The sequence below is a fragment of the Suricata suricatta genome, chromosome 10 (genome assembly GCF_006229205.1).
Source record: "Suricata suricatta isolate VVHF042 chromosome 10, meerkat_22Aug2017_6uvM2_HiC, whole genome shotgun sequence".
In the NCBI taxonomy this organism is placed as follows: Eukaryota; Metazoa; Chordata; class Mammalia; order Carnivora; family Herpestidae; genus Suricata; species Suricata suricatta.
The window spans coordinates 24,473,620-24,495,373 of record NC_043709.1 but is presented as its reverse complement, the minus strand read 5'-3'; the positions used below and the strand labels follow the sequence as shown (position 1 = coordinate 24,495,373).

Here is a 21,754-nt window from a genome sequence, read left to right as displayed (position 1 = left end):
CTGTATTTAAAGCAATAAAAGCAGATTTTACTCCCGACTATCACAATAGGTGAAAAGAGACCTCAGTGTAGAACCAGGCTCAGCTGTAAATATAGCCTGGGCAAGTGGGAATTTAATTACTAAGAGGAAACACTGGAGTGAGAGGGGTTTTGCGGGGGGAGGGTGCCTCGGTGGTTCAGTCAGTTAAGCGTCCAACTTCAACTTAGGTCATGATCTCTCTGCTCATGAGTTCGAGCCCCGCATGGGGCTCCAGCCTTGCGTCAGGCTCTGCTGACAGTGCAGAGCCCGGAGCCTGCTTCAGGTTCTGTATCTCCCTCTCTCATCTCAAAAATAGATAAACATTAAAAAGGAAAAAAAAGTGGTTTTGGCTAAACTGATCTAATAGGGGTGGGGTAGGAGGGGGTTGGGTATCAACCTGGGGGCAGGTAGAAAATGAGGAACCCAGTATCTATCAGAGTTGTTATGCTCATTATTAAGCTGAGAAGCCATGATCATGATCATAACCCACAAAGCTGGTCCAGTGGTACTGGAACTCCGAATCTATCCACTGTCTCTGCCACAACTGCCTCTGCATTACCAGAAAGCTGGTAACACATATTGGAATAAAGGTAACAAGGAAGAAAGAAGAGGAAGGAGGAAGAGAGAAAGAAAAAGCCCAATTTATATCTAGAATCCTGGCTGCAAGATAATTTGGGAAATCTTAACATTTAGCTTTCTTGTCTCTTTAACCTCTCCTCCCGTACGAAAATTTGAGTGGACATTTTTCATGTATTTGTTTTAATACTGTTGTTTTAATGTTTTTCAGAGTCAGAAGTCAAACTCATTTATGTTTTAAGACTTACTCAGAATGTCATATGCTACATTAAAATGCTACTTAAAACTCTTTTTTAAGGGTCTTGATTTAATATCAGTTTCCTGGAGAATTAGTAAATTTACTGTCTTTTCTTATAATATTGATCCAGAGGTCATCTTTGAGTCCTCCTAGTCTGGGAGGACTAGGGGTACACTGAAAGATGGTGTAGTGAAGGAAGGAAGGAAAGGAAGAATGAGATTCCCAGGTCCAGGTCCCAGCCCTTGCCCCCAAATCTGACCTTCATTTTATCAGTACTAGATTCCAGATATACCTTCGAAGTTAATTCCATTATCTTGGAACCTAACTACCCCAAGAGGCTCCAGTGGAAAGGACAGCGTAACCTCAGACTTGGACCTCTCAGGCTGAACAACAACAGAACAAAGTTTAGAAAATGATAAATAGCATATCTAACATGGGTACTCTGCAAAATAAATACTGAAATATCAATATCATCATTTTACTCTGTAATTGTTATCTGTAAGATCTTTTGAGAGTATGTAGTCTCCACTGGCCTTAGGCAGTTCTGATATTGCTCTTTTGTAGCTTTCAGATTTTTTCATTATAAATTAATTGCAGAAACTTTGAACCATTCATCGTATTTTGAATCCTTCCACTCCCAGAGCGAAGAGTACCTGAAAACAAGAACTTTTTATCTGAAGGACAAATATTTCTACCTCTTTGCATTATTTGTAGTGCATCTAAACCATTTCTTTGTAACTTCCCTATAGGGAGGGACAAAGTTGTCCTCAAGGGACTCTTTAATGGTAACCTTATTTCTATGGTTGAATTCTTCGGTTTTTGTTGAAATTCATTCTCTTTTACTTTGTTCATGACTGAGAAAGCTAATTTTTGCCCCTCTTATCTCGCTCTCTTTCCCTCCTTCACACTTCTCAGTAAATTATTAAATGTTAACTCTTTGTTGCCATTCTGTTCAGATGTACCTCCCTCTCCCCGCCCCCCGCCACCATCCCCACACTAAGTCAAATAAATGTGAGATGGCTCTCACCCAATCTCTCACATGTAAAAGTCAGTTTAAAAAAATCCTCCCTTGGGGCACCTGGGTGGCTCAGTCAGTTAAGCCTCCGACTTCGGCTCAGGTCAGATCTCACGTTCGTAGGTTTGAGCCCCTTGTCAGGCTCTGTGTTGACAGCTAGCTCAGAGCCTGGAGCCTGCCTGCTTCCGGTTCTGTGTCTCCTTCTCTCTCTGCCCCTCCCCCTCTCATGCTCTGTCTCTCTCTGTATCAAAAATAAATTTTAAAAAAACATTAAAAAAAAGTTTAAAAAATCCTCCCTTACTTGAAAGATTCTCCTTTCTTTATGTTATTTTTATATATTTTAATTTAAAAAATTTTAATTCCAGGATCCTTTATATATTTGAAGATTAAATATTATATGTAGATTCTTTCTATTTGCATTATTGATTTGACTAATGGAAGGAAACTTTTTTGTCTGTGAATATATTTGTTGACAGCATTTGGTATTTTGATAGTGGAATTGCTGTCTGGAATAATTATAAAATTTAAGGTATTGTTGTATCATATTATTTTCATTTAAAATTCATCTTCAGTTTCCTGTAGTAGATAAAAGCCCAAAATTGTATAAAATACTCTACTTCTGAATAGTAGCTGAGATTGGAAGCAGATCAAAATTTATGCTTTTATCACAATATGAAATTGAAAGAATACTTACTAATACAGTTAGTAAATTAGAGCCGTCTTGACATAAAGATTAAACATTAAGGTTAAAGCTAGTTTATTACCAGATGTTCAATAATAAATTTATTTAACATGAATTATAAAAATTATTCTTGGGGAACAAGTCTTTGCTTTTATCTGTCTGGGTCATGTTTCTTCCATTTTGGTTTCACATATCTTCAGATCTCTAATGAGGATTTTAACATTTAAAAAAGTAAAGTAGGGGCACCTAGGTGGCTCAGTTGGTTAAGCGTCCAGCTTCGGCTCAGGTCAGATCTCACGGTTCGTGTTGTCGAGCCCCGCATCGGGCTCTGTGCTGACAGCTAGCTCAGAGCCTGGAGCCTGTTTCAGATTCTGTGTCTCCCTCTCTCTCTGACCCTCCCCTGCTCACGCTGTCTCTCTCTGTCTCTCAAAAATAAATAAAAAGCCTTAAAAAAAAATAAAAAATAAAAAAGTAAAGTAAAACCAATGAAACAACAGTTGATTTGGGGCCAAAAAAAAGTTTAACATTAAAAAACTTTTTTGAGTTTATTTTTTTTTGAAAGAGAGAGAACACATGTGTGCAAGTTGGGAAGGGGTAGAGAGAGAGGGAGAGAGAGAATTCCAAGCAAGGCCCTACACTGTCAGCACAAAGCCTGACACAGGGCTCAAACTCACAAATTGTGAAATCATAACCTGAGCTAAAACCTAGTCAGACCCTTAACTGATTGAGCACCCAGGCACCCCAGTGCTTAAATTATTTTTATGGTTATCTTAGTATTTTTACATAGTTATATTAAAGGTCTTCATTTTTTTTAAGCTTATTTATTTAATCTCTACACCCAGGATGGGACTTGAACTCATAACCCCGAGATCAAGAGTTGCATGCTCTTCTCACTGAGCCAGCCAGGTGTCCCAAAGGCTTTTATTTTTTAAAGGCATTGGGGAAAGGGAACTAGCCTAGTAGTCATGAGACTGACGTTAGTTAGCAATGACATCTTGAATGAATCACTTAATTTCTCTAAAACTTGCTTCCCTTTTATTATAAAGGAGTTGTACCAAATCATCCTTTAGTATTTAATTTTTTTCAACTCTCATAGGTTGAGTAAATAAGAGTTAAGCCCTTAGAGTTCTCCATTAATTAGGAAATACAGAAAGAGATTCTGCTCATTTCTAGTCCATTTTTAGATCAGGAATCCTTACTAAATTTTCGTTTTCTTGGTTTTGTACCAGTGTCCCCATAGTTCCCAAAGTTGGGATTTTATTGATTAATTCCACACCATTAATCTCGTATCTCTTTAGCACCTTTATTGAAGTGGATTTTTTACTTCTATAATATCTTGCCCTGTCCTTTTAGTTTCACTCTTCCTTACAGATTCTCCCTTTCTGATGATAGTGCATAATACATTATTTTGAGAGAAAAATCTCTTCTTTATTTCTTAAGGGAACCACAAATTCTTTTTCCACTCTTTTTATTATCATTTGGGATAAGGAAAAAAGACAGTAAGGTTGGATGTGATCTAATAACATCCAAACCTCATTCTAATGTTTGTTGCATGCTCTTCTCACAACATGTTGCCAGTGTGTTTGATTTGATTCTGTTTTTTCTAATGTAGTTAAAAATGAGTTTACTTCTTCACCTTGCTTCTGCTCTGCATTCAGTAAGTGCCTGTTATATGCCAGTTGATTAAGCAGATATTAAATGATACTGAAGGTAGCATCAGAACTAGGAAGCACTCAATCAACCATTGCTACCTTCCTTTCTCTTAGTTAAGACCGAGTCATTGTCGTTCTTCATATTTAATCAGTTGAGTGTGTAAGCTGTGCAAGTCAGTTTTCTCCCTTTGTATCTCTTCAACTTTTTTTTGATGGATAAGTTTTGTTTTGGACTATATAAGATTGTACTTAAGTACATTTGTGCTATTGTATTGGAAAAAATGTAAAGTTACTCTTTTTAAAACTTTTTGTTGTGTATGACACTTTATGTAAGATTAATTGGACAAGATGCATTTTGATTAGAAAATTTTATCAGCCTGCCGTCAGGAAAATCTATGAATATATGTCTTACCTGCTGCTAGTTTACAAAAAATTTTAAGTAAACGTAATTAAGTAATATCCTTTAAAGACATTTAAAAAACCCTACTCTTCTATTACTTCTGCAGTTACTGAGTGGTAGTGAAGAAATTATGCTGAGGTTTTTTTCAAAGAGCTGCTTCTGATAGGAAAATGCTTAGTAATGATGAAGACACACCCTCCAGTTCAGTGGCCATTTTGTAGTGTAGTTCTTCTGGAGAAACAAGTGGGAACCATCAAAGAAAGAATTGTGTGGATCAGAAGAACATGGGCAAAAGCAATACATTCTCCATCTAGGTCAATTGGAGAAATTATAACTATGCTGTCCGTGAGTAGTTTAATTAGTAGAACCAAATTTTATCGATGCTTTTAGCTTACTTAATCTTTTTTATTTCTATGATTAGATTTGTTTTGCTCTCATTGAGGAACAATTAAATTAATGTTTGGATTCAGGGCTTAGGTATAGTAATTTAGCAGTTATGTTGAAATGTGTAAACTACAAAAAAGTATTTCCTGTTATTTTTAATTAATTTTGCATTATGATACTATGATATTATCTGTCCAAGGTTTAAGGTTGAGGGTGGGGGAAGCAGTGAGTAGTTATTTTCAAATTATGCTTTCTGATTGTGTACTGATTTAAAGATGAGTGAGAAGTCTGTAGAAATTCAGTATATTGACAATATAATGAATAGTAATAGGTAAATTTATTTTCCTTTGTAGGGTTTGTTATTTATGACAGTTTCAGCTCTTTATAACTAAAAGCATTTTCATTAAAAATAGAGAAAACAGCTACCTTGTGTAATTTGGTAATGACACTCTTCCTAATCAGCTTATTTTGTGATGTTCTGCAGTTAGCCTGGAAAGAAATAGAAAATCATAGCAACTGACAACAGGAGTTCCTCCTTTTCCATCATATTTCTCCAGAAAATTGCTGTTCTATATATGATAATTACATGTATACCTATAGCTATAAGCTGTATTCAAAGAGAAAAGACTTTTAAAATATTTAAAAATATTTGTAATAGCTAGTAAATAATTGTTGCCAGGCAAATATCCTCCATCAAAGCCCTTAATTATAGAAAATACTTTTTTTCATAAAGATTTTTTTTTTAATAAAAGATCTTTTTAGAGGTTCCTTTGGCATGGCAGAAACTTTTAAAAATATGTAACTTACATTATAGTACATTCTTTTCTGATGAAATTAACAACAGATATAAATCTTTAAAGAAAAATTACCTGTGAGTAATTTGGTGGATTCTTTTAAAAGAGAATGGAAACAAAGCCTTCTAGGTAAGCACAGGTTTATTATAAATTGAAGTCTTCATTGACAACGTCACTCCTATATCATACACTTCCGTGGCTCTGTGCCAATGCCTCCTTGTTTCCTACTGCCTTCTGTTAGTAGCTAACTGCCTTTTCCTACTGCTGCTTGTGTTTAATATGGACTTGCAGAGATCAAGTGACATCTCACATCTGACAACACTTAGGATTTGATATTGTACTGACATTTTAAATAATGCAACTGTGCAATAGTTGACTAGATGATTAATTTTGATATAGAAAAGTACACAGGCTCATTCAATTCATTTGCTAAACTAACAATTCAACACCTTTTTTATTAGGCCTCATGCTGGGAACCTTTTTGCGTACAAATAACACATGAATATATTCTCATTATTAAAAAGTCAGAGAATACAGGGAAAGCATCAGCCCTCCCTTAATCTTCTTTTTCTTCTCCCATTACCCTTTTCTGCCCAGAAGTAATCACTCAAAGGAGTTTTTTGCCAGATGATTTTCAGTGCAATTATATTCATATATATATATACAAATATTTACGTGTAATACACATAGAAATGTTGTATAATTTGACTTTTTATCAAGTAAATTGGTTCCAATTTTTTTTTTTAATTTGAGAGAGAGAAAGAGCATAAGCAGGGGAGGGACAGAGAGAAAGAATCCCAACAGGCTCCATGCCCAGCGCAGAGCCCAAGGCGGGGCTCAATCTCTGGACGCTGGGATCATGACCCAAGCTGAAATCGACAGTTGGATGCTTAACCGATTTAGCTACCCAGGCGCCCCTGTAACGGAGCTTTTTAATGGCTATTGTAGTCAATATTCTTGTGTGTACAGTTAAGCATTCTTTTATATCTATAGGATAGATGCCTAGTAGAAAAGCTAGATCAATGGATATATTTTTATTTTTATATACTCCCATTAATGACGTCGGAAGCATCTTTTTCCTTTACACCCTTACCAACACTAAACATGGTCAGACTTAACCATTGCCAACTATCAGGTTAAAATTATGTCTTTGTTTGAATTTGTACTTAAATCAAGGGTAAAGTCTAGCATGTTTTTATTTGTATTCACCCATTTGTATATTTTTTTCTTTGAACTACCTCTTTATATCCTCTGCCCATATTTTCAGTTTTTAATATTTTCTTACTGGGTTATATGGTTTTATTATACATTAAAGAAATTAGTTTTATCATATGTTGGCCATATTTTCTCTTCAGTGTCATAAGAATTGTTTTAAAAACTCAGTGAGATAGCCTTGAGAATTATTTGTAAGAATAAAGTACTGTTGTTTTTATAGTCCCAAGATTCTTTGCAGCCAGTTTCAAGGTTTGTGTAATCTGAGGTAAATACATATAAATTGTAACTCATCTGAAGAGAAATGATTGGGAATAAAGGTAGATATCAGGTGAATTATGCTTTGTTGAATGTTTTAACTTAATCTGTTAGAAAATTTTAAAATTAAAAGTCCAGGGGCGCCTGGGTGGCTCAGTCGGTTAAGCCTTTGACTTCGGCTCAGGTCAGATCTCACGTTCATGGGTTCGAGCCCCGCGTCGGGCTCTGTGCTGACAGCTAGCTCAGAGCCTGGAGCCTGCTTCTGGTTCTGTGTCTCCTTCTCTCTCTGCCCCTGCCCCTCTCATGCTCTGTCTCTCTCTGTATCAAAAATAAATAAAACATTAAAAAAATTAAATTAAATTAAATTAAAAGTCCAGTTAAAAAAAGATATAAAATACTGTATTACACTGTTAATGAATTTATTTAAAATTAAAATTAGTTGCGATGTAGTGAAATAAATAACAGCTTGGCTCTGTAGGCCTGTGTAGATTCAAATCCTGACTCTATTATTTCTATGACCTTGGCCAAGTTACTTGTTCTTTCTATGCCTTAGTTTTCCTCTTTTCTCAAATGAGTTCTGCCTCATAAAGTTATTATAAAGGTGAAATGAGTTAACACATAAAAATGCTTAGAAGTGTGCCTGGAACTTAGAAGTGAGCGTAGATACTCAGTAACTGTTTGGTACTGCTGTTTGGGGGAGGAATTCATGGGGGAGAGAATCAACCAAACTTATGTGAACTGACACTGATCATTCTCTTATGAGAAAAACAGTGCATCTCAGTAGTATTGAACAGAATTCGCAGTCTCCACTGGCATTTCCAAACCAGAATTCAACACTGTTGTAACCTAAGAAATGGGCAGCGGAGTGGGTCAAGGACCGGTTCAGACTCCTCCTGTGCATGGCCCCGTTGCCTGTGGAAAACTGCAGCACTGGAATACTTGCTTAATTTTGTTTGTGTGATCTTGATCATGTTTGTGCCTGCTCTGTCACCCTTGGTGACTGGATTTCTAAATTGGTAATCTATCACCTGTAGATTATTTTTCTTCTTTGCATTTATACCTGAAAATTTCCCTTTAGTTTTTCCCTGAATTATTCCCCATTGTTTCTTTGTTAACCCTAAGCTAATAAATATAGAACTCTTTTAAGGATGAGTAAACAGAAAAGTCAGAAGGGAAAAAAATCCAGATTTGTGTTTCCAAATTAAAATAACTATAGTTCTATAAACTTAAAGCCTCCAGTGAAAGGGGAGATGAGGACAACCTGAAGAGAGGAAACAATACCCTGAATTAAAAATTGTACAATGCAGAATCAGCATTTTGAACCTTAACAGTATACCATCTGATATATAAATATGTTGTTAACCATGTCTTTTACTTTCTGCATTTATCATCTCAGGACCTCCCTGACCCTGGAGGGATTGCCTCTCCCAGAGCTAACCAATTCCTGAGAGACAGCAAACCATTCATCTAGATAACATACCTCTCACCTGGCCAGACATATCTGCCCTAGTCATCCAAGGATCTGATACCAGATGACGTACTAGGGACAGCCTCTATGCTTCAGAGCCTGCTGAAATCAACTAGCCAGTTTTAAGCCTGCTTACTTTGCCTTGCTCATTCCTTCTCAGAGAAACCACAGTAAAGGCTCATAATTTCCTCCCCCACCCCTCCTGGCCAACCTTGGTGCTGCCCACCATGTCCCCTTCCCCCACCTCCCCGCCGCCATGGCATGGCTTGCCTCGATCTTTGAGATCTATGAATATAACTGTCTTTTCAATGGCATTCATCTCCTGATCTGTTGGCCTTACCATACCTGAGCAATAAAACATATTTTAAAATAATAAGGGGTACCTGGCTGGCTTAGTCAGTGGAGCATGTGACTCTTGATCTCGAGGTCATGAATTCAAGCCCCACACTGGGTGTGGTCCATACTTTAAAAAAAAAATAAATGAGAGAAGACTTCTAGATAAGCTTTTTCCTCAAAGAGACAGCTTTATGTTATTAAGGGCGTAGGCTTTGGACTCAGACTAAAGCTGGTTGATCTGAGGCAAGTTATTTAATTTGGTCAAGGTTACCGTCCATATGCCCTAATTTCCTTCTAAAATGGTAGGAATAATAATAATTTTACCTTATAAGTTTCTTATTAAGAGTAATTATAAAACATCTTTAACTTAATGCCTACCATATAAACAACTCAAGTAATATTAATTTTCTTTACTATTACTCTATTTTCCAGCTCTGGCTCTCTTTTATAAAACATTGACCTCTTATAAGGCCCTCTTTTCATCCTCTTTATTAATCCCTAACTGATCTCATCTACTCAATATGTTCCCATACCTGTACCCCTACTATGTGGGTTTGGCACCATGTCTATTTGCTAAAAGCTCAGATCCCTACTTTCAAATTAGGCCACTTTCCTGATCTCCAGATATTTCAGGTCAAGTTATTCACATAATTAAAAATAATTATAAAACTGGCCCTCTCCGTTGCCAGTCACTTTCAAGCGTGAATGGGAACTAAATTTGGAGAGAAGGTATTCACAAACTAAGGAATGTTTATTACATTTTGAGAGAGGGAGCAGGGTTCGTGAAGGGTAGGATAAAGAAAGGTATTTCTCATTTTATATCTTTTTGTGTTGTTTGAAATTTTTATTTAAAAATTTTGGGGGGGGAAGTTGAGGCATTGCATTTCCTTTTATAGCAAAAAACAGTTAACTTTTTCTTGAATATTCCTGGAGAGAAGTTAATGGCAGAAAATTCCTGTAATTCTAGTGCCAGACATATAGTAGGTGCTCAATAAATATTTGATTAGTGATAAATGAACAAATGATGATTGGATTGCCATTTGTTTTCCCTTTTCTAGCTAAGTGATTTTTCTAGTGGAATGCTGCCGGCACTCAGCCAATGGCATCTAGAAAACAGCAGATAGTTGGTAAGAAACGAGAATCAGAATTTGACCATTAGTTATCGTAGACTACAAAGTGCTTTCTAAAAGCGTGTCTGTGAACAGCTCCTTCTGGGAAAGAGGAGAGAGCCCATTGGGTGCATAAGAGTTAGTGTGAAAAGAACATCTAGGGTTCTGTGGACTACATCTTAGCCTGACACATGTGCTTGTTGAAAACCTATTGACAGAGATGTGCACATAACCAAAGGAAACCACTTTGCTCTTGGTGACTGGGTAAAATTTTAATGCATAAACTCAGATGTAGTTACTTTGAATATAATTCATTTCGCTCTTAGAAGGTCTGTTGAGTTTTAGAATGCAAGTCATGGAAAAATAAATAATATTCCGTTTTGGTTTTTGCTTTTTTAATCTATCATTCTCCTAAGATAAGAAGTGAGGAAAACGCTGTTGGGCTACTTAAATTTTGTCAGGTTTTCGATCTATGATTCCTTATATTCTAAAAGAAGATTTCTCAACCTTAGCACTGTTGGCAGTCTGAGCTGGATAACTCTTTGTGGGGCTTCTCCTATGCATTGTAGGATGTTACATAACATTCTTGATCTCTGCCTATTAGATGCTAGTAACATTCCTCCACTCCTCAGTTATAACAACTAAAAATATCTTCAGACATTGGACTTGGGGGATGGGTGCAAAATCAACTTTGAGGACTACTGCACTATAGAAACATACTGTTTGGTTTTTGTTTATGTTTTTTAACTGTCTTAAGGGTATTTTTAAAACATGGCTCCAAAAAATCACATAATTGAGACTTTTTATTCTACAAACTTGTAATTAGTTGGTAGAAAGTAAATTTGAATAATTGACTTTGACAGGTAATTAGTCATTTAATTGTACCTCCACTAAGACTAGTAACTTAAAATCTTATTGCTAGAGGATGCCTTTGACATTTGTTATCCTTGGTAGGAGTATTGAGTGACTTGGGCATTGTTGTAGAAAGTTTGCAAATCCAAATATTTGCCCAATATTATATGAATATTTTTTGTGAACACATAAAATTCATGTTCACCTGTTGCAGTGGGTTAGTTGGTGCTGGTATAATTAATTAACTCACAAATTCATTGAAAGATATAACTAAATTAACATTTGCTTTTTGTCATATTCTCTTTCAGCGGATATTAGCAATATCTAATCAGCAGATATTAGAAGTACCACTACCATTATACAGAAGTTTGTAAAGACTTGAGTGTTCTTTTCTAAAATTTAATAAGCTTATCTTTTTCTCAGAGTAAAATAATAAGTGGAATTTTCTCAATTTTTCATTTTTCTGCCTTATTATCTTCTTAAATCTTTTATACCAAACTCTAGGAAAACCTGGCATTGGATTTTTTTTGAACTTAGAATGGACTTTTAAAATTATACATAAGAGGAGAGAATAGTACAGTGAAAGCTCTGTATACCCATCACCCAGCTTCAGTTCGGACAGCTGTTAACATTTTGCCAAACTGTCTCATCTGTTTCTCTCCCACCCTTACCTTTTTTCTTGGAGGATTTCAAAGCAGATCCCAGACACTACCCAATTTCACCTGTAAATTCTTTAGTACGGATCTCTAACAGACAAGTGTGCTCTCTTCTTTTTTTAAGTGCTAACTCCAGTATAATTATTTGTCACCAGCTAGACCCCAAGACTGGACCTTTACAACTCATCTGCTTGTACCCACTGACCTTTGTCCCACGGTGTTTTCCTTACGCTCTTCTTTCGAGCTTCGCTCTGAAGTCAGGCAGAAGACCAAGTGGCATAGCATGCTGTGATAGAAACTGAAACTACCTCTTAAGCAATAAGGACTGCCTGGACAAACAATTCTAGCCAGCCCAGACCACCTAGACCAGTTTGAATTGAACCCCCAATTCATGCCTATGCAGATGGACCATGGATGTAGTGACCCTCAGAATGATTGACAGTTACCTTTACCTCATTGTAATACCAAAAATCTCTGCCCAAGGAGGAGCACAAGCCTCATTTACATAAACCTTGGAGACACATGAAGGCATGTTTTCTTAAGATGCTTGCGACACTTATGCTCACCTTCAAGTGATGACAAGGCCCCCCCATCTAAATACTCATTGTAATCTTTAATAAAAGAAACCCATTCACACTTGCTCAGGAAGTCAAGCTTTGGAAGTTATTCCCCATGCTGTCCTTTTTGCTGCAAATAGTTTCCTTTCAACTTACCTGTTGTAGTTTCTATCTGTGACTCATCAAGGAGCAAACTCATGTTTAGTTCGATTACAGTATCACCTAATATCTAGTCTGCATTGGATTTCCTTGAATATCTAAAAAAATGTCCTATAATTGTTCAAACCAGGATGTAGACAAAATCCATCTATCACATTTGGGTGATATTTGGGTGTCCCTTTAGTCTTTAGCAGTTTTCTCTACTTCCCTTATTATATCGCTCATTTGTTGAAGAAACTGAGTAATCTGATATGTAGGATTTCTGTATTCTGGCACTGGATGATTGCATAGGATAAGATGGCATTTGATTTAGCATAAAATTAAAATATCTTAGCATACCACTTTTTTATCTTGTTTCTCGGAGAACGTCATGAGGTTGTTTTTTTTTTTCTCCATAATATTTTATTGTCAAATTGTTTTCCATACAACACCCAGTGCGTGTTTTGTTTTTTTTTTAATGTTTATTTATTTTTAGAGACAGAGTATGAGCAGGGGAGGGGCAGAGAGAGGGAGACACAGAATCCAAAGCAGGCTCAGAGCCCAACACGGGGCTTCAAATCCAAGAACCTCCAGATCATGACCTGAACCTAATGCTTCACTGACTGACCCTGAGCCACCCAAGTGCCCTGATAAGTTTTGTTTTACCACTTGAACAAGCTTAAGAAAATATCATTCTTATTTTGTACTTAAGGAAGCTGGGACCAAGGGAGGATTTTCCTGAAACATAACAGCCTATCTGGAAAGTATCAAAATACTCAGTATTTTTTTGGTAGTTGATAAAAATGGTCTTATCAGAAGTATCATAGAATGAAGCTGTTTAGCAAGGACCTCACCTATTTTGTTTTGTTTTCTTCCCTACGCCTAGATCTTGCTTGGCCCATAGAAGCCGTTCCATTAATATTTCTTAATGAATGAGTTGCCTAATTCTCCCATTGTTGCCAGGTTGCCTATTCCTACTCTGGCCTAGAACCTAGAAGGTTATACAACTTATTCTCTCTGTAAGGGTTTAAAGCAGTTTAGAAGAGAGAACCTAATAATGGAAGTATTTTACCCATCACCTCAATTTCTGCACTAGTTTATCTTCCTTTTCAAATGCAAGCCAGCAATAATGGTACTGGCACTTACACAGAAGGAACCACAAATCATGCAGGAAGCAAACAATGCATTACATGAGTGATTCAGGCTTATATATATCCAGCAAGTGTGGGATCCGATATCTTTAATGTGTGGGTGGGCATGAAGTGCAGGTAGTCACGGACTTAAATGAGTCATTTTCTTGAAGTGCTTGTTCAGCAAAAATGTTGGGGTTTCCTGTCTATTTTTGTTTATTTTTCTTACAAAAATATGTTTCAGCCATCAGAACAATCTTAGCACAACCAAAGACTCTTGGCTGTCTTTCATTTAGCAAAATTCTTTCTGGTGCTATGATGTGTGTTTTCTGTCAGCTAAAATTTACAGGAATAGTGAACCACAAGGATTTCCTGAGGAGAAGCTCCCACATGCTGTGTCTGAGGTTTCTCATATTTCTTTTGGCAACAATATCATTCTACAATACTACAAAATTATAGTTTGAGCCCAGTGCTAATAATTTCTCTACAAGAAAACATCTTAAGTGAAACATTTATGATTCTGTTTTGCTTGAACCAAGGGGAAAAGTTATAACCAAAAATTACCTATCATCACCTACCCTGCCTTGCCCTCTACAAAAAAAGTCCCTTTCGAGGCTGCCATCAACCTATAATAATACTCACTATATGAAACATAGAAATGTCTGTGTCTTCATTTATAAGTCTAATAACCCAAACCTACAAATACAGTGGTTAGGGCTGTTGCAACATGGAGCCTGATCTTGCTGTAAAAGAAGAAATACATTATTTTATACATTAGGCCATCACGTTTTAATAATTAACATATTTGCCTTTTTCTTTTTCAAGTTTTAAAATGTATTTTGAGAGAGAGAGAGAACAAGAGCAAGCAGGGGAAAGAGAGAGAATCCCAAGAAGGTTCTGCACCAGCAGCATGGACCGTGATGTCGGGCTTGAACTCACAAACCATGAAATCATGACCTGAGCTGAAACTAAGAGTCGGTTACTTAACCAACTGAGCTATGCAGGCAACCCCATTTGCCTTCTTCCTTCTCCCTTGTGCATAGAAAGAAAAAGCTCATCAACATGGTTTCATATTCCACATTAAAATTAACCTTTTCAAAACTATCACTTGTTGAGTTTTGTTGTAGCTATTCTTTGGTAATACGATTGTCAGAAAAGACTTTAAAAAATACTCCCTTTCTAACTACGTATCTGTATAAGGTTTGATTTTCTTCATATACTTCATCCAGAACAATAATTACAACACGTTGAATACAGAAGCATGTAAGAATACACCTCTCAGGTTGCTTGGGTGGCTCAGTCAGTTAAATGTTCAACTCTTGTTTTTGGCTGAGGTCATTATCTCATGGTATGTGGGATTAAGCCCTGCATCAGCCTCTGCACTAACAGCGCAGAGCGTACTTGGGATTCACTGTCACCCTCTCTCTCTGCCCGTCCCTAGCACCTGCTCCTGCTCTCTCTCTCAAAATAAATAAACACGCACACTCCCACACGCGCACATGCACGCACACACAAACAAGAATCCGGTTCTCTCCTGTTAAACCAGGTAGTAAGGAGATTTGCAAAAATATAAAACAATCCACACTGCTCAATACATTTCTTTTTCATTTTGGAGTAATACTGTTTTCATTAAAAATTATATTATTTACACTAGTATTGTAGTGGGTTTATTGTTATTTTAAGTATATTAATAAGTTAATTTTTTTAGTTTTAATTTCTAACTAAATTTAATGTTGTTAGCCACAAAAACTCTTTGGGGCTCTCAATATTAAGATCCTAAAGAGGTTTTGAGACAAAAAAAAATCTGTAAACCACTAGTCATGATCGAGTTTTCTGAGATCTGTCAAATAGTACACAGGTTATTTGGCAGTTTCAGAGAAAAAGTGATGGTAATTTTAGCCCCCAAACACTTTTCTAAATTAATAAAATTATAATTTTACCAAAAATCACTTTGCACTCTTAAAAATTGCTCAGTTGTGCTATGAGGTCTATTTTGGTTGGTTCATCTTGGCTTGTGTTCAGTTTGTTAACCAGAGGATCTTTGTTTTCCATTTGTGTGTTTTCATTGGTTAAATTTAAAATTTTCTTTTGGCTCAAAAGTGATTGAAGCATAGAAATAGAAATAAAACAGTAAAATGAAGGCTACAACTCAGAATACTAAAATAAACATTATGAATAAGAGCTCTGGAGTCCATACAGTCTGAGTTTATATGTTTAGGAAGTGGTATGATTTGCAGTAGCAGTCTCAAGAAGGAAAAGTAAAAATATGAAATATAAAGGTGACTGGAATTATATTCTCTCAGACCTGCAGTAACTTCATCCCTAGTCTCCAAAGATTGTCTACTCTGAAATGTTGTCAAATAGTTACATAAAGCCAGGAAACAAGGCACAGTGATAGTCTTAGCAAGCCACAATTTTCCAGAACTGTAAAACAGTGCTTTCTAGGGTCAAAGTGATGAATTCTGTCACTAGAGATGGGGAAGAAACCAGAACTACCAAAGCATCATTCATAGTTGCATAGCTCAAATAAATGGATGTCAAACCTTTGATAAGAATGTTGTGAAACCAACCAAGAAGTTAATAAAAAGTGTTATGTTGTTAGAAAAGGCAGAATAAGGTACTGACAGAATTACTGTATCAAATGACACCTCTAGACATTATTAGTATTATTCAAGGTACATGATTAATGCTGCTGTTTTTGCGAAATAGGAGCAAGTGTTCCAGAAAATGGCGTTTCCAACTGAGTACGTATGCTTTAGTTGATGTGCAGAATACATATGGAGAACAAGTGTTCATTGTTTCTCTTCTATTTGATCACTTTTTAGAATTTCCATTTTGTTATTTTGTGAGCTGTGATATGAACTGGAAAAGGAAGGGGCTTTGGGGTCAGTGCTGACACAGCATCAGCTAAGTGTGTAGTAAGAAAGGTATTAGAATTTGAATGGAAAGAAATTTATCTCCCATCCCCACCTCCAAGCCTCTTGCCAGAGAACAGTTAGAAATCAGAGTTTGCCTCACCATCTCCACTGAGCCTTTAATTAAAACAGGGGTCAGCAAACTAATGCTCTTGGGCCAGATTTGCCCTCTGCTCCCTGCCTGATTTTCTGTGGCTGGCGCGCAGAGTGGACTTCACCTTTTTAAATGGCCCGGGGAAATATCAAAAGAATGATATTTTGTGACATATGAAAATTACAAGAGGTTCAGTATTTTCATAAATGAAGTTTTATTGGAGCCTTAACACCCTCATTGGTCTATGTAGTGCTGTGGCTGCTTTTGCACCATGGCGGCACAACTGATTAGTTATGATAGAGACCATATGGCTTGCAAAGTGTGAAATATTTACTGTCTGGCCTTTTACAGAAAAACTTTGATGACCCTGGAATTAGAGTAACTCTGCTTTGATCCATCTTATTTATTGTTCTTCCCCCATGGGAGTTCACTTGAGGAAAGAGTTCTGTCTTAAAAACAAGTTGTGTTGTGTGGTTTTTTTGTAAAGTATGTAAACTTTTCAAAAGGTCAGCCCAACCTAACAAGCATTCTTGTTCTTTTGCCACTCTGGGGACAGAGCAGGGTGGGGTTCACAAATCATTTTGAAAATATTTGAGTAATTCAAGGCATTATTTGAAGATACCTTATGGGTGATATGAAGAGTAACCATGTGTGCCACCAAAGATTTTAAGTCTGGTAGAGAGATAAGACCATATGCCTCCTTTTATTATAATTTTTTGTTTATTTTTCTCAAGAGTATTAAATGTAGCATTAAAAGGGGGCATTTTACTTATCTTCTATTCTGTCAAATTGATACCCATCAATTGCTACCCATACGAGCAAATTCCCACTCTTCCTCATTTTCCCAGACTCAAGGATATATTCCCTAAAAACATTGGTCTAATTAACTGCCTCTCCTCTGTTTTTATAGCATCCAATACAATTCTGCAATTATTAATTTGCTTGATGTTTCTGTACTAAATTATAAGGAAGTTTCTATGGTATCTTCCTCTTTAAACTTAGTAGGGACTGTTTGTTATTTTAGATAGTATAGTATAATATTTCAGAGTGTTGGCTTTGGAGTCAGACTTACCCTGCTTTCTGTATCTCCCTGAATGAATCTATTTCCTTATTTATGAAATGGGAATTAACGATAACAATGATCATAATACTTTTTAGAGTTTGTTCCGAATCTTAAGTAAAATGATGCAAGTAGAACGCTTAGTTAAGCTTTTGCCACATGGTACTATGTTGGCTGTGTTGCTGTTTACTGTTGTTTTCATGGTGGTGGTTATTGTGTCTCCAGTACCTAACATAAGGCTGTTTTTAAAACATTAAATATTTTTGTTGAGTGGCATCAAGGTTTATTTTTAAACATGTCACCAACTTTGTGCTTTAGAGAAGGCGGTTAGAATTGAAGCTTGCTGTTTATCTGGAAAGAATTGTCCCATATATTTTCATCCAACAGTGATGCTGATGTGTCTGATGGGATTAGAGTAATTTTTCCGTTTTTTTGATTTGTCTGTTCCAAAACCTGTACTCTTTCCACCTGGCTTATATAAAGTTGAAGTGTAATTTGAGTGATTACTGTAGACCAGGTACTGTTCTAAGTGCCTTGTATATATTTAGTTCTTAAAAGGACACTATGAACGAGGTGTAATTATTATTCATATGTTAGGATGAGATAGCTGAAGGACAAAATTATAAATTGTTATAGGATATTCAGCCAGCAAGAGGCACAGTTGGGATTCTTTTTTTAAATTTTTAAATGTTTTTTATTTATTTTTGAGAGACAGAGAGAGACAGTGCAAGCGGGAGGGTCAGAGAGAGAGGGAGATACAGAATCTGAAGCAGGCTCCAGGCTCTGAGCTAGCAAGCTGTCAGCACAAAGCCCGACACTGGGCTCGAACCCACGAACTTTGAGAGCATGACCTGAGCCAAAGCCAGATGCTTAACCGACTGAGCCACCCAGGCGCCCTGGCACAGTTGGGATTTGAACCTATAGTTTGGTTCCAGAGTTTGTGTTCTTAACCACCGTGTTCTAATGCTTTTATTAGCCACGGAGTCTTGTTTGCCTTATGGTTTATGTGAGATACAGCATATTTTAGGTAACTTTCTTGGAGTTTTAAAATTTTTTATAGTGGTGGTCATATGGTAGTTCATACATATTTTTGCTTGAATGAATTAATGAGTATAAAAGTATAATAAAATTATAATTAATATAGTATAAACATTGCTTAATTCTTGGCTTCAAGTAATAACTGCTTTTCACTGTAAGCCCTCTTAGGAGCTATCTATAGTCAGGCTTGGCTATTTTGAAGCAATCTACTGTAATACTACAAATATTTGGGCAAAGAAATTGCTTTACAAATCTATTTATATTCCTAAATTCATTTTTTTCTTGCTTGCTGGTACCCACTCAGAAAAATCTGTGTTTAGAGTTTTTCCTTTTTTGGGTCCCTCTGTTGAATTGTTTGTTGATATTTTTTTTTTATGTTAAATGGCATTGTGACAGATAATTCACTTTTTAATAGTTGAAGCCTGAAAGAATTGGAGCATACTGGTCATGATAGTGAACTTTGATGTTGAATTTGACCTCTAAACTTTTGAAATAGCAGTGATCTTGAAATTTACTTTATTTCCTATGTCTCTTTTAGAATTCTCCACTTTACCAGTACTTACAAGATCTGGGACATACAGACTTTGAAATATGCTCTTCTCTGTCACCAAAACCAGAAAAAAGCACAGTGACAGAGGGACAACAAAAGCCTCCTGCAAGAGCCCTGCCAAAGGTGAGAAGTCATGCTCATTCTCTCTGACTACTCTCTTGTTCTTCGCCTCACTGATTATTCAAATTGCCTTTACCTTTACCCTTGCAGAAAAAAAAAACAAAAAATAACCTAAAGACATCCATGCCCTCCTTGACACTGGTTTAAGATATTATATTTTATTTCTTTACTAGTAAAAGACAGTTTAGATAAATATAAATCCTTGCTGTTTTGGACTATCTTAGTAACTTCCTTAATAAATGGAAATAAATATGGTTGAAGATTAAAATATATTATTTATTGAAGTATTGAACTTGTTTGGAGGGAACCAGAAAAATATACTGAAACCTTAATGAGAACTCAACCAGGACTCATTAATTGAAATTTTTTTCTTTACATATTTTTTAAAAGAGAACACAAATTATAAGAAAGCGAACTGATAACATTTCACAGTTTCAAGGATATATATGATGGATTGGGTGTATTTACCTCAATTTCTGATGCCCTTTATATCTGTGCAATATTTCTTTATTATTTTTTTAATGTTTATTTTTGAGAGACAGACAGTGGAAGCACGGGAGGGCAGAGAGGGAGGAAGATAGAATCTGAAGCAGGCTCCAGGCTCTGCGCTGTCTGCACAGAGCCTGACACAGGGCTTGAACTCACAAATTGTGAGATCATGACCTGAGCTGAAGTCAAATGTCCAACCAACTGAGCCACCCAGGTGTCCACCCCCCCTTATTTTTTTTTTACTGTTTATTTATTTTATTTTGAGAAAGGGAGTGTGAGCAGGGAAGGCAGAAAAAGGGAGAGAGAAAATTCTAAGCAGGCTCTGCACTGTATGCACAGAGCACTACATGGGGCTTGATCTCCTGAACCATGAGATCACGGCCTGAGCCAAAATCAAGAATCAGACACTTAACCAACTGAACCACCCAGGCACCCTCATGCAGTATCTTTTTATACAATAAAAATCTCAGTTGACTACAACATTGTGAGGCTAAGATACTAAAAGAGTCTCCATTGCCATTAATTATGTTTTACAGAACATAAAGAACTGGAAACTATTAAGGAGCCCAAGACATACTGACAAAGGACATAACCTAAAACATAATTAATTATGTTCTGTAAAATGCATTTAATAGATCATTTATGTTCTATTAGCCATATTTAATAAGATAAGAAAATATTCTAGTACATTTCAGTTTTAACAAAAGGAATTCTAATTTAATAGGGAAAAACAGATTATATCATTTCTTAAGCATTCTAGTTTAATCATTATTTTATTACAAGACATCATTATTTTGGGGAGGAGGCTTTTAAAGTTTTCAATTAGTTATTTACTCTGTGGTGATAGAGAGGGAAGCATCTTTTCTCCTGTTCTTAGAAAAATCCTTACCGTGTGAGGTAACCAAGCTGGGCCCATTTGCAAGAGCAGAATAAATACCAGAGAAATGTTTATTTGACTGACATTTACAGGGTGGGAGTCAGGGAGTTAGAGCTCACACAGATCAGAGTCCGTTTGCTACTCCTCTGGACTAAAACCCTTTCTTCTCCCTGACCCTTTCAAATGTGGATATTCCTGGGAAGAGTTTTGAAAGCAAAACTTAAGGATATCGCTAACAGGTTATTTATAGGTTAAAACTTAGATTTGAGATTACTTGGCAACAAAAGACAAAAAATGGGCCAAGGGATAATCTTATCCAGGATATGGGCATTGACATTTTTTTGTTGTTATTCAAAAACTTGGGTTTTATAGGTTTAATCCTTTTCATTTCTGATAGGTATTTTTACATATAGAAATGTTATTATTAATTTATAAATAAATAAAATGAGAGTTGAAAGTTTCATCCCTCAGAAATCGAGGACCAGTAAAAAGCATAGCCAGAGACTGTTTTTCAGACTTGCCACATGTTGGGGCACCTGGGTGGCTCAGTCTGCTAAGTGTCTGACTTCAGTTCAGGTCACAGCTTGCACGTCCAAGCCCTGCATTGGGCTCTGTGCTGACAGCTTGAGCTTGGAGCCTGTTTTGGATTCTGGAGCCTGCTTTGGATTTTGTGTCTTCCGGTCTTTCAGCTCTTCCCCTGCTCGTGCTCGCTTGCTCTCTCTCTGTCTCTCTCTCTCTCTCTCAAAAATAAACATTAAAAAAAATTACCACATGTCTAGAAAGTTCCTTTAGTCTTCATATTATACATTTCAACTATATGAGCTATATTTTTCTAAAATAGAGTTTTCCTAAATCTGGTCGCTATATTTTAGAAAGATTTGTTGTATTACTTAGTTCCTTCTCAAAGCATTTATTTTTAGAATTGCCCCCAAAGTTCTGTGCAGTGAAGTACCAATTATTTTCTTTGGAAAGCAATTTTTTTGTTATTATTTGAGATGGTGATGAAACTATAGTTAGAAATAAGCACCCTTTTTTCACTTTTTTAAAATGTTATTCTTTAGTACTTAGTGAGTAGTCTATATTGGTGTTCTTACCGTGAATATTCACTCTCTGTGTATTTACCAAGTTTCTTTTCC

The 21,754-nt window shown here is 36.3% G+C and overlaps 1 protein-coding gene across 8 annotated transcripts in view; it reads left to right on the top strand.

Moving 5' to 3' along the window:
* VEZT (vezatin, adherens junctions transmembrane protein) overlaps positions 1-21,754 on the top strand; it is a 61,116-nt gene that overhangs the window by 4,356 nt on the left and 35,006 nt on the right. For 6 of the 8 annotated variants that reach the window (XM_029953791.1, XM_029953790.1, XM_029953789.1 and 3 more), the window contains exon 2: positions 19,121-19,255. In XM_029953791.1, coding sequence (XP_029809651.1) covers positions 19,121-19,255 — 135 coding nt within the window. Of the gene's footprint in view, positions 1-19,120; positions 19,263-21,754 lie in introns of those variants that run through there. The other 2 variants (XM_029953794.1, XM_029953795.1) reach the window with 1 other exon arrangement.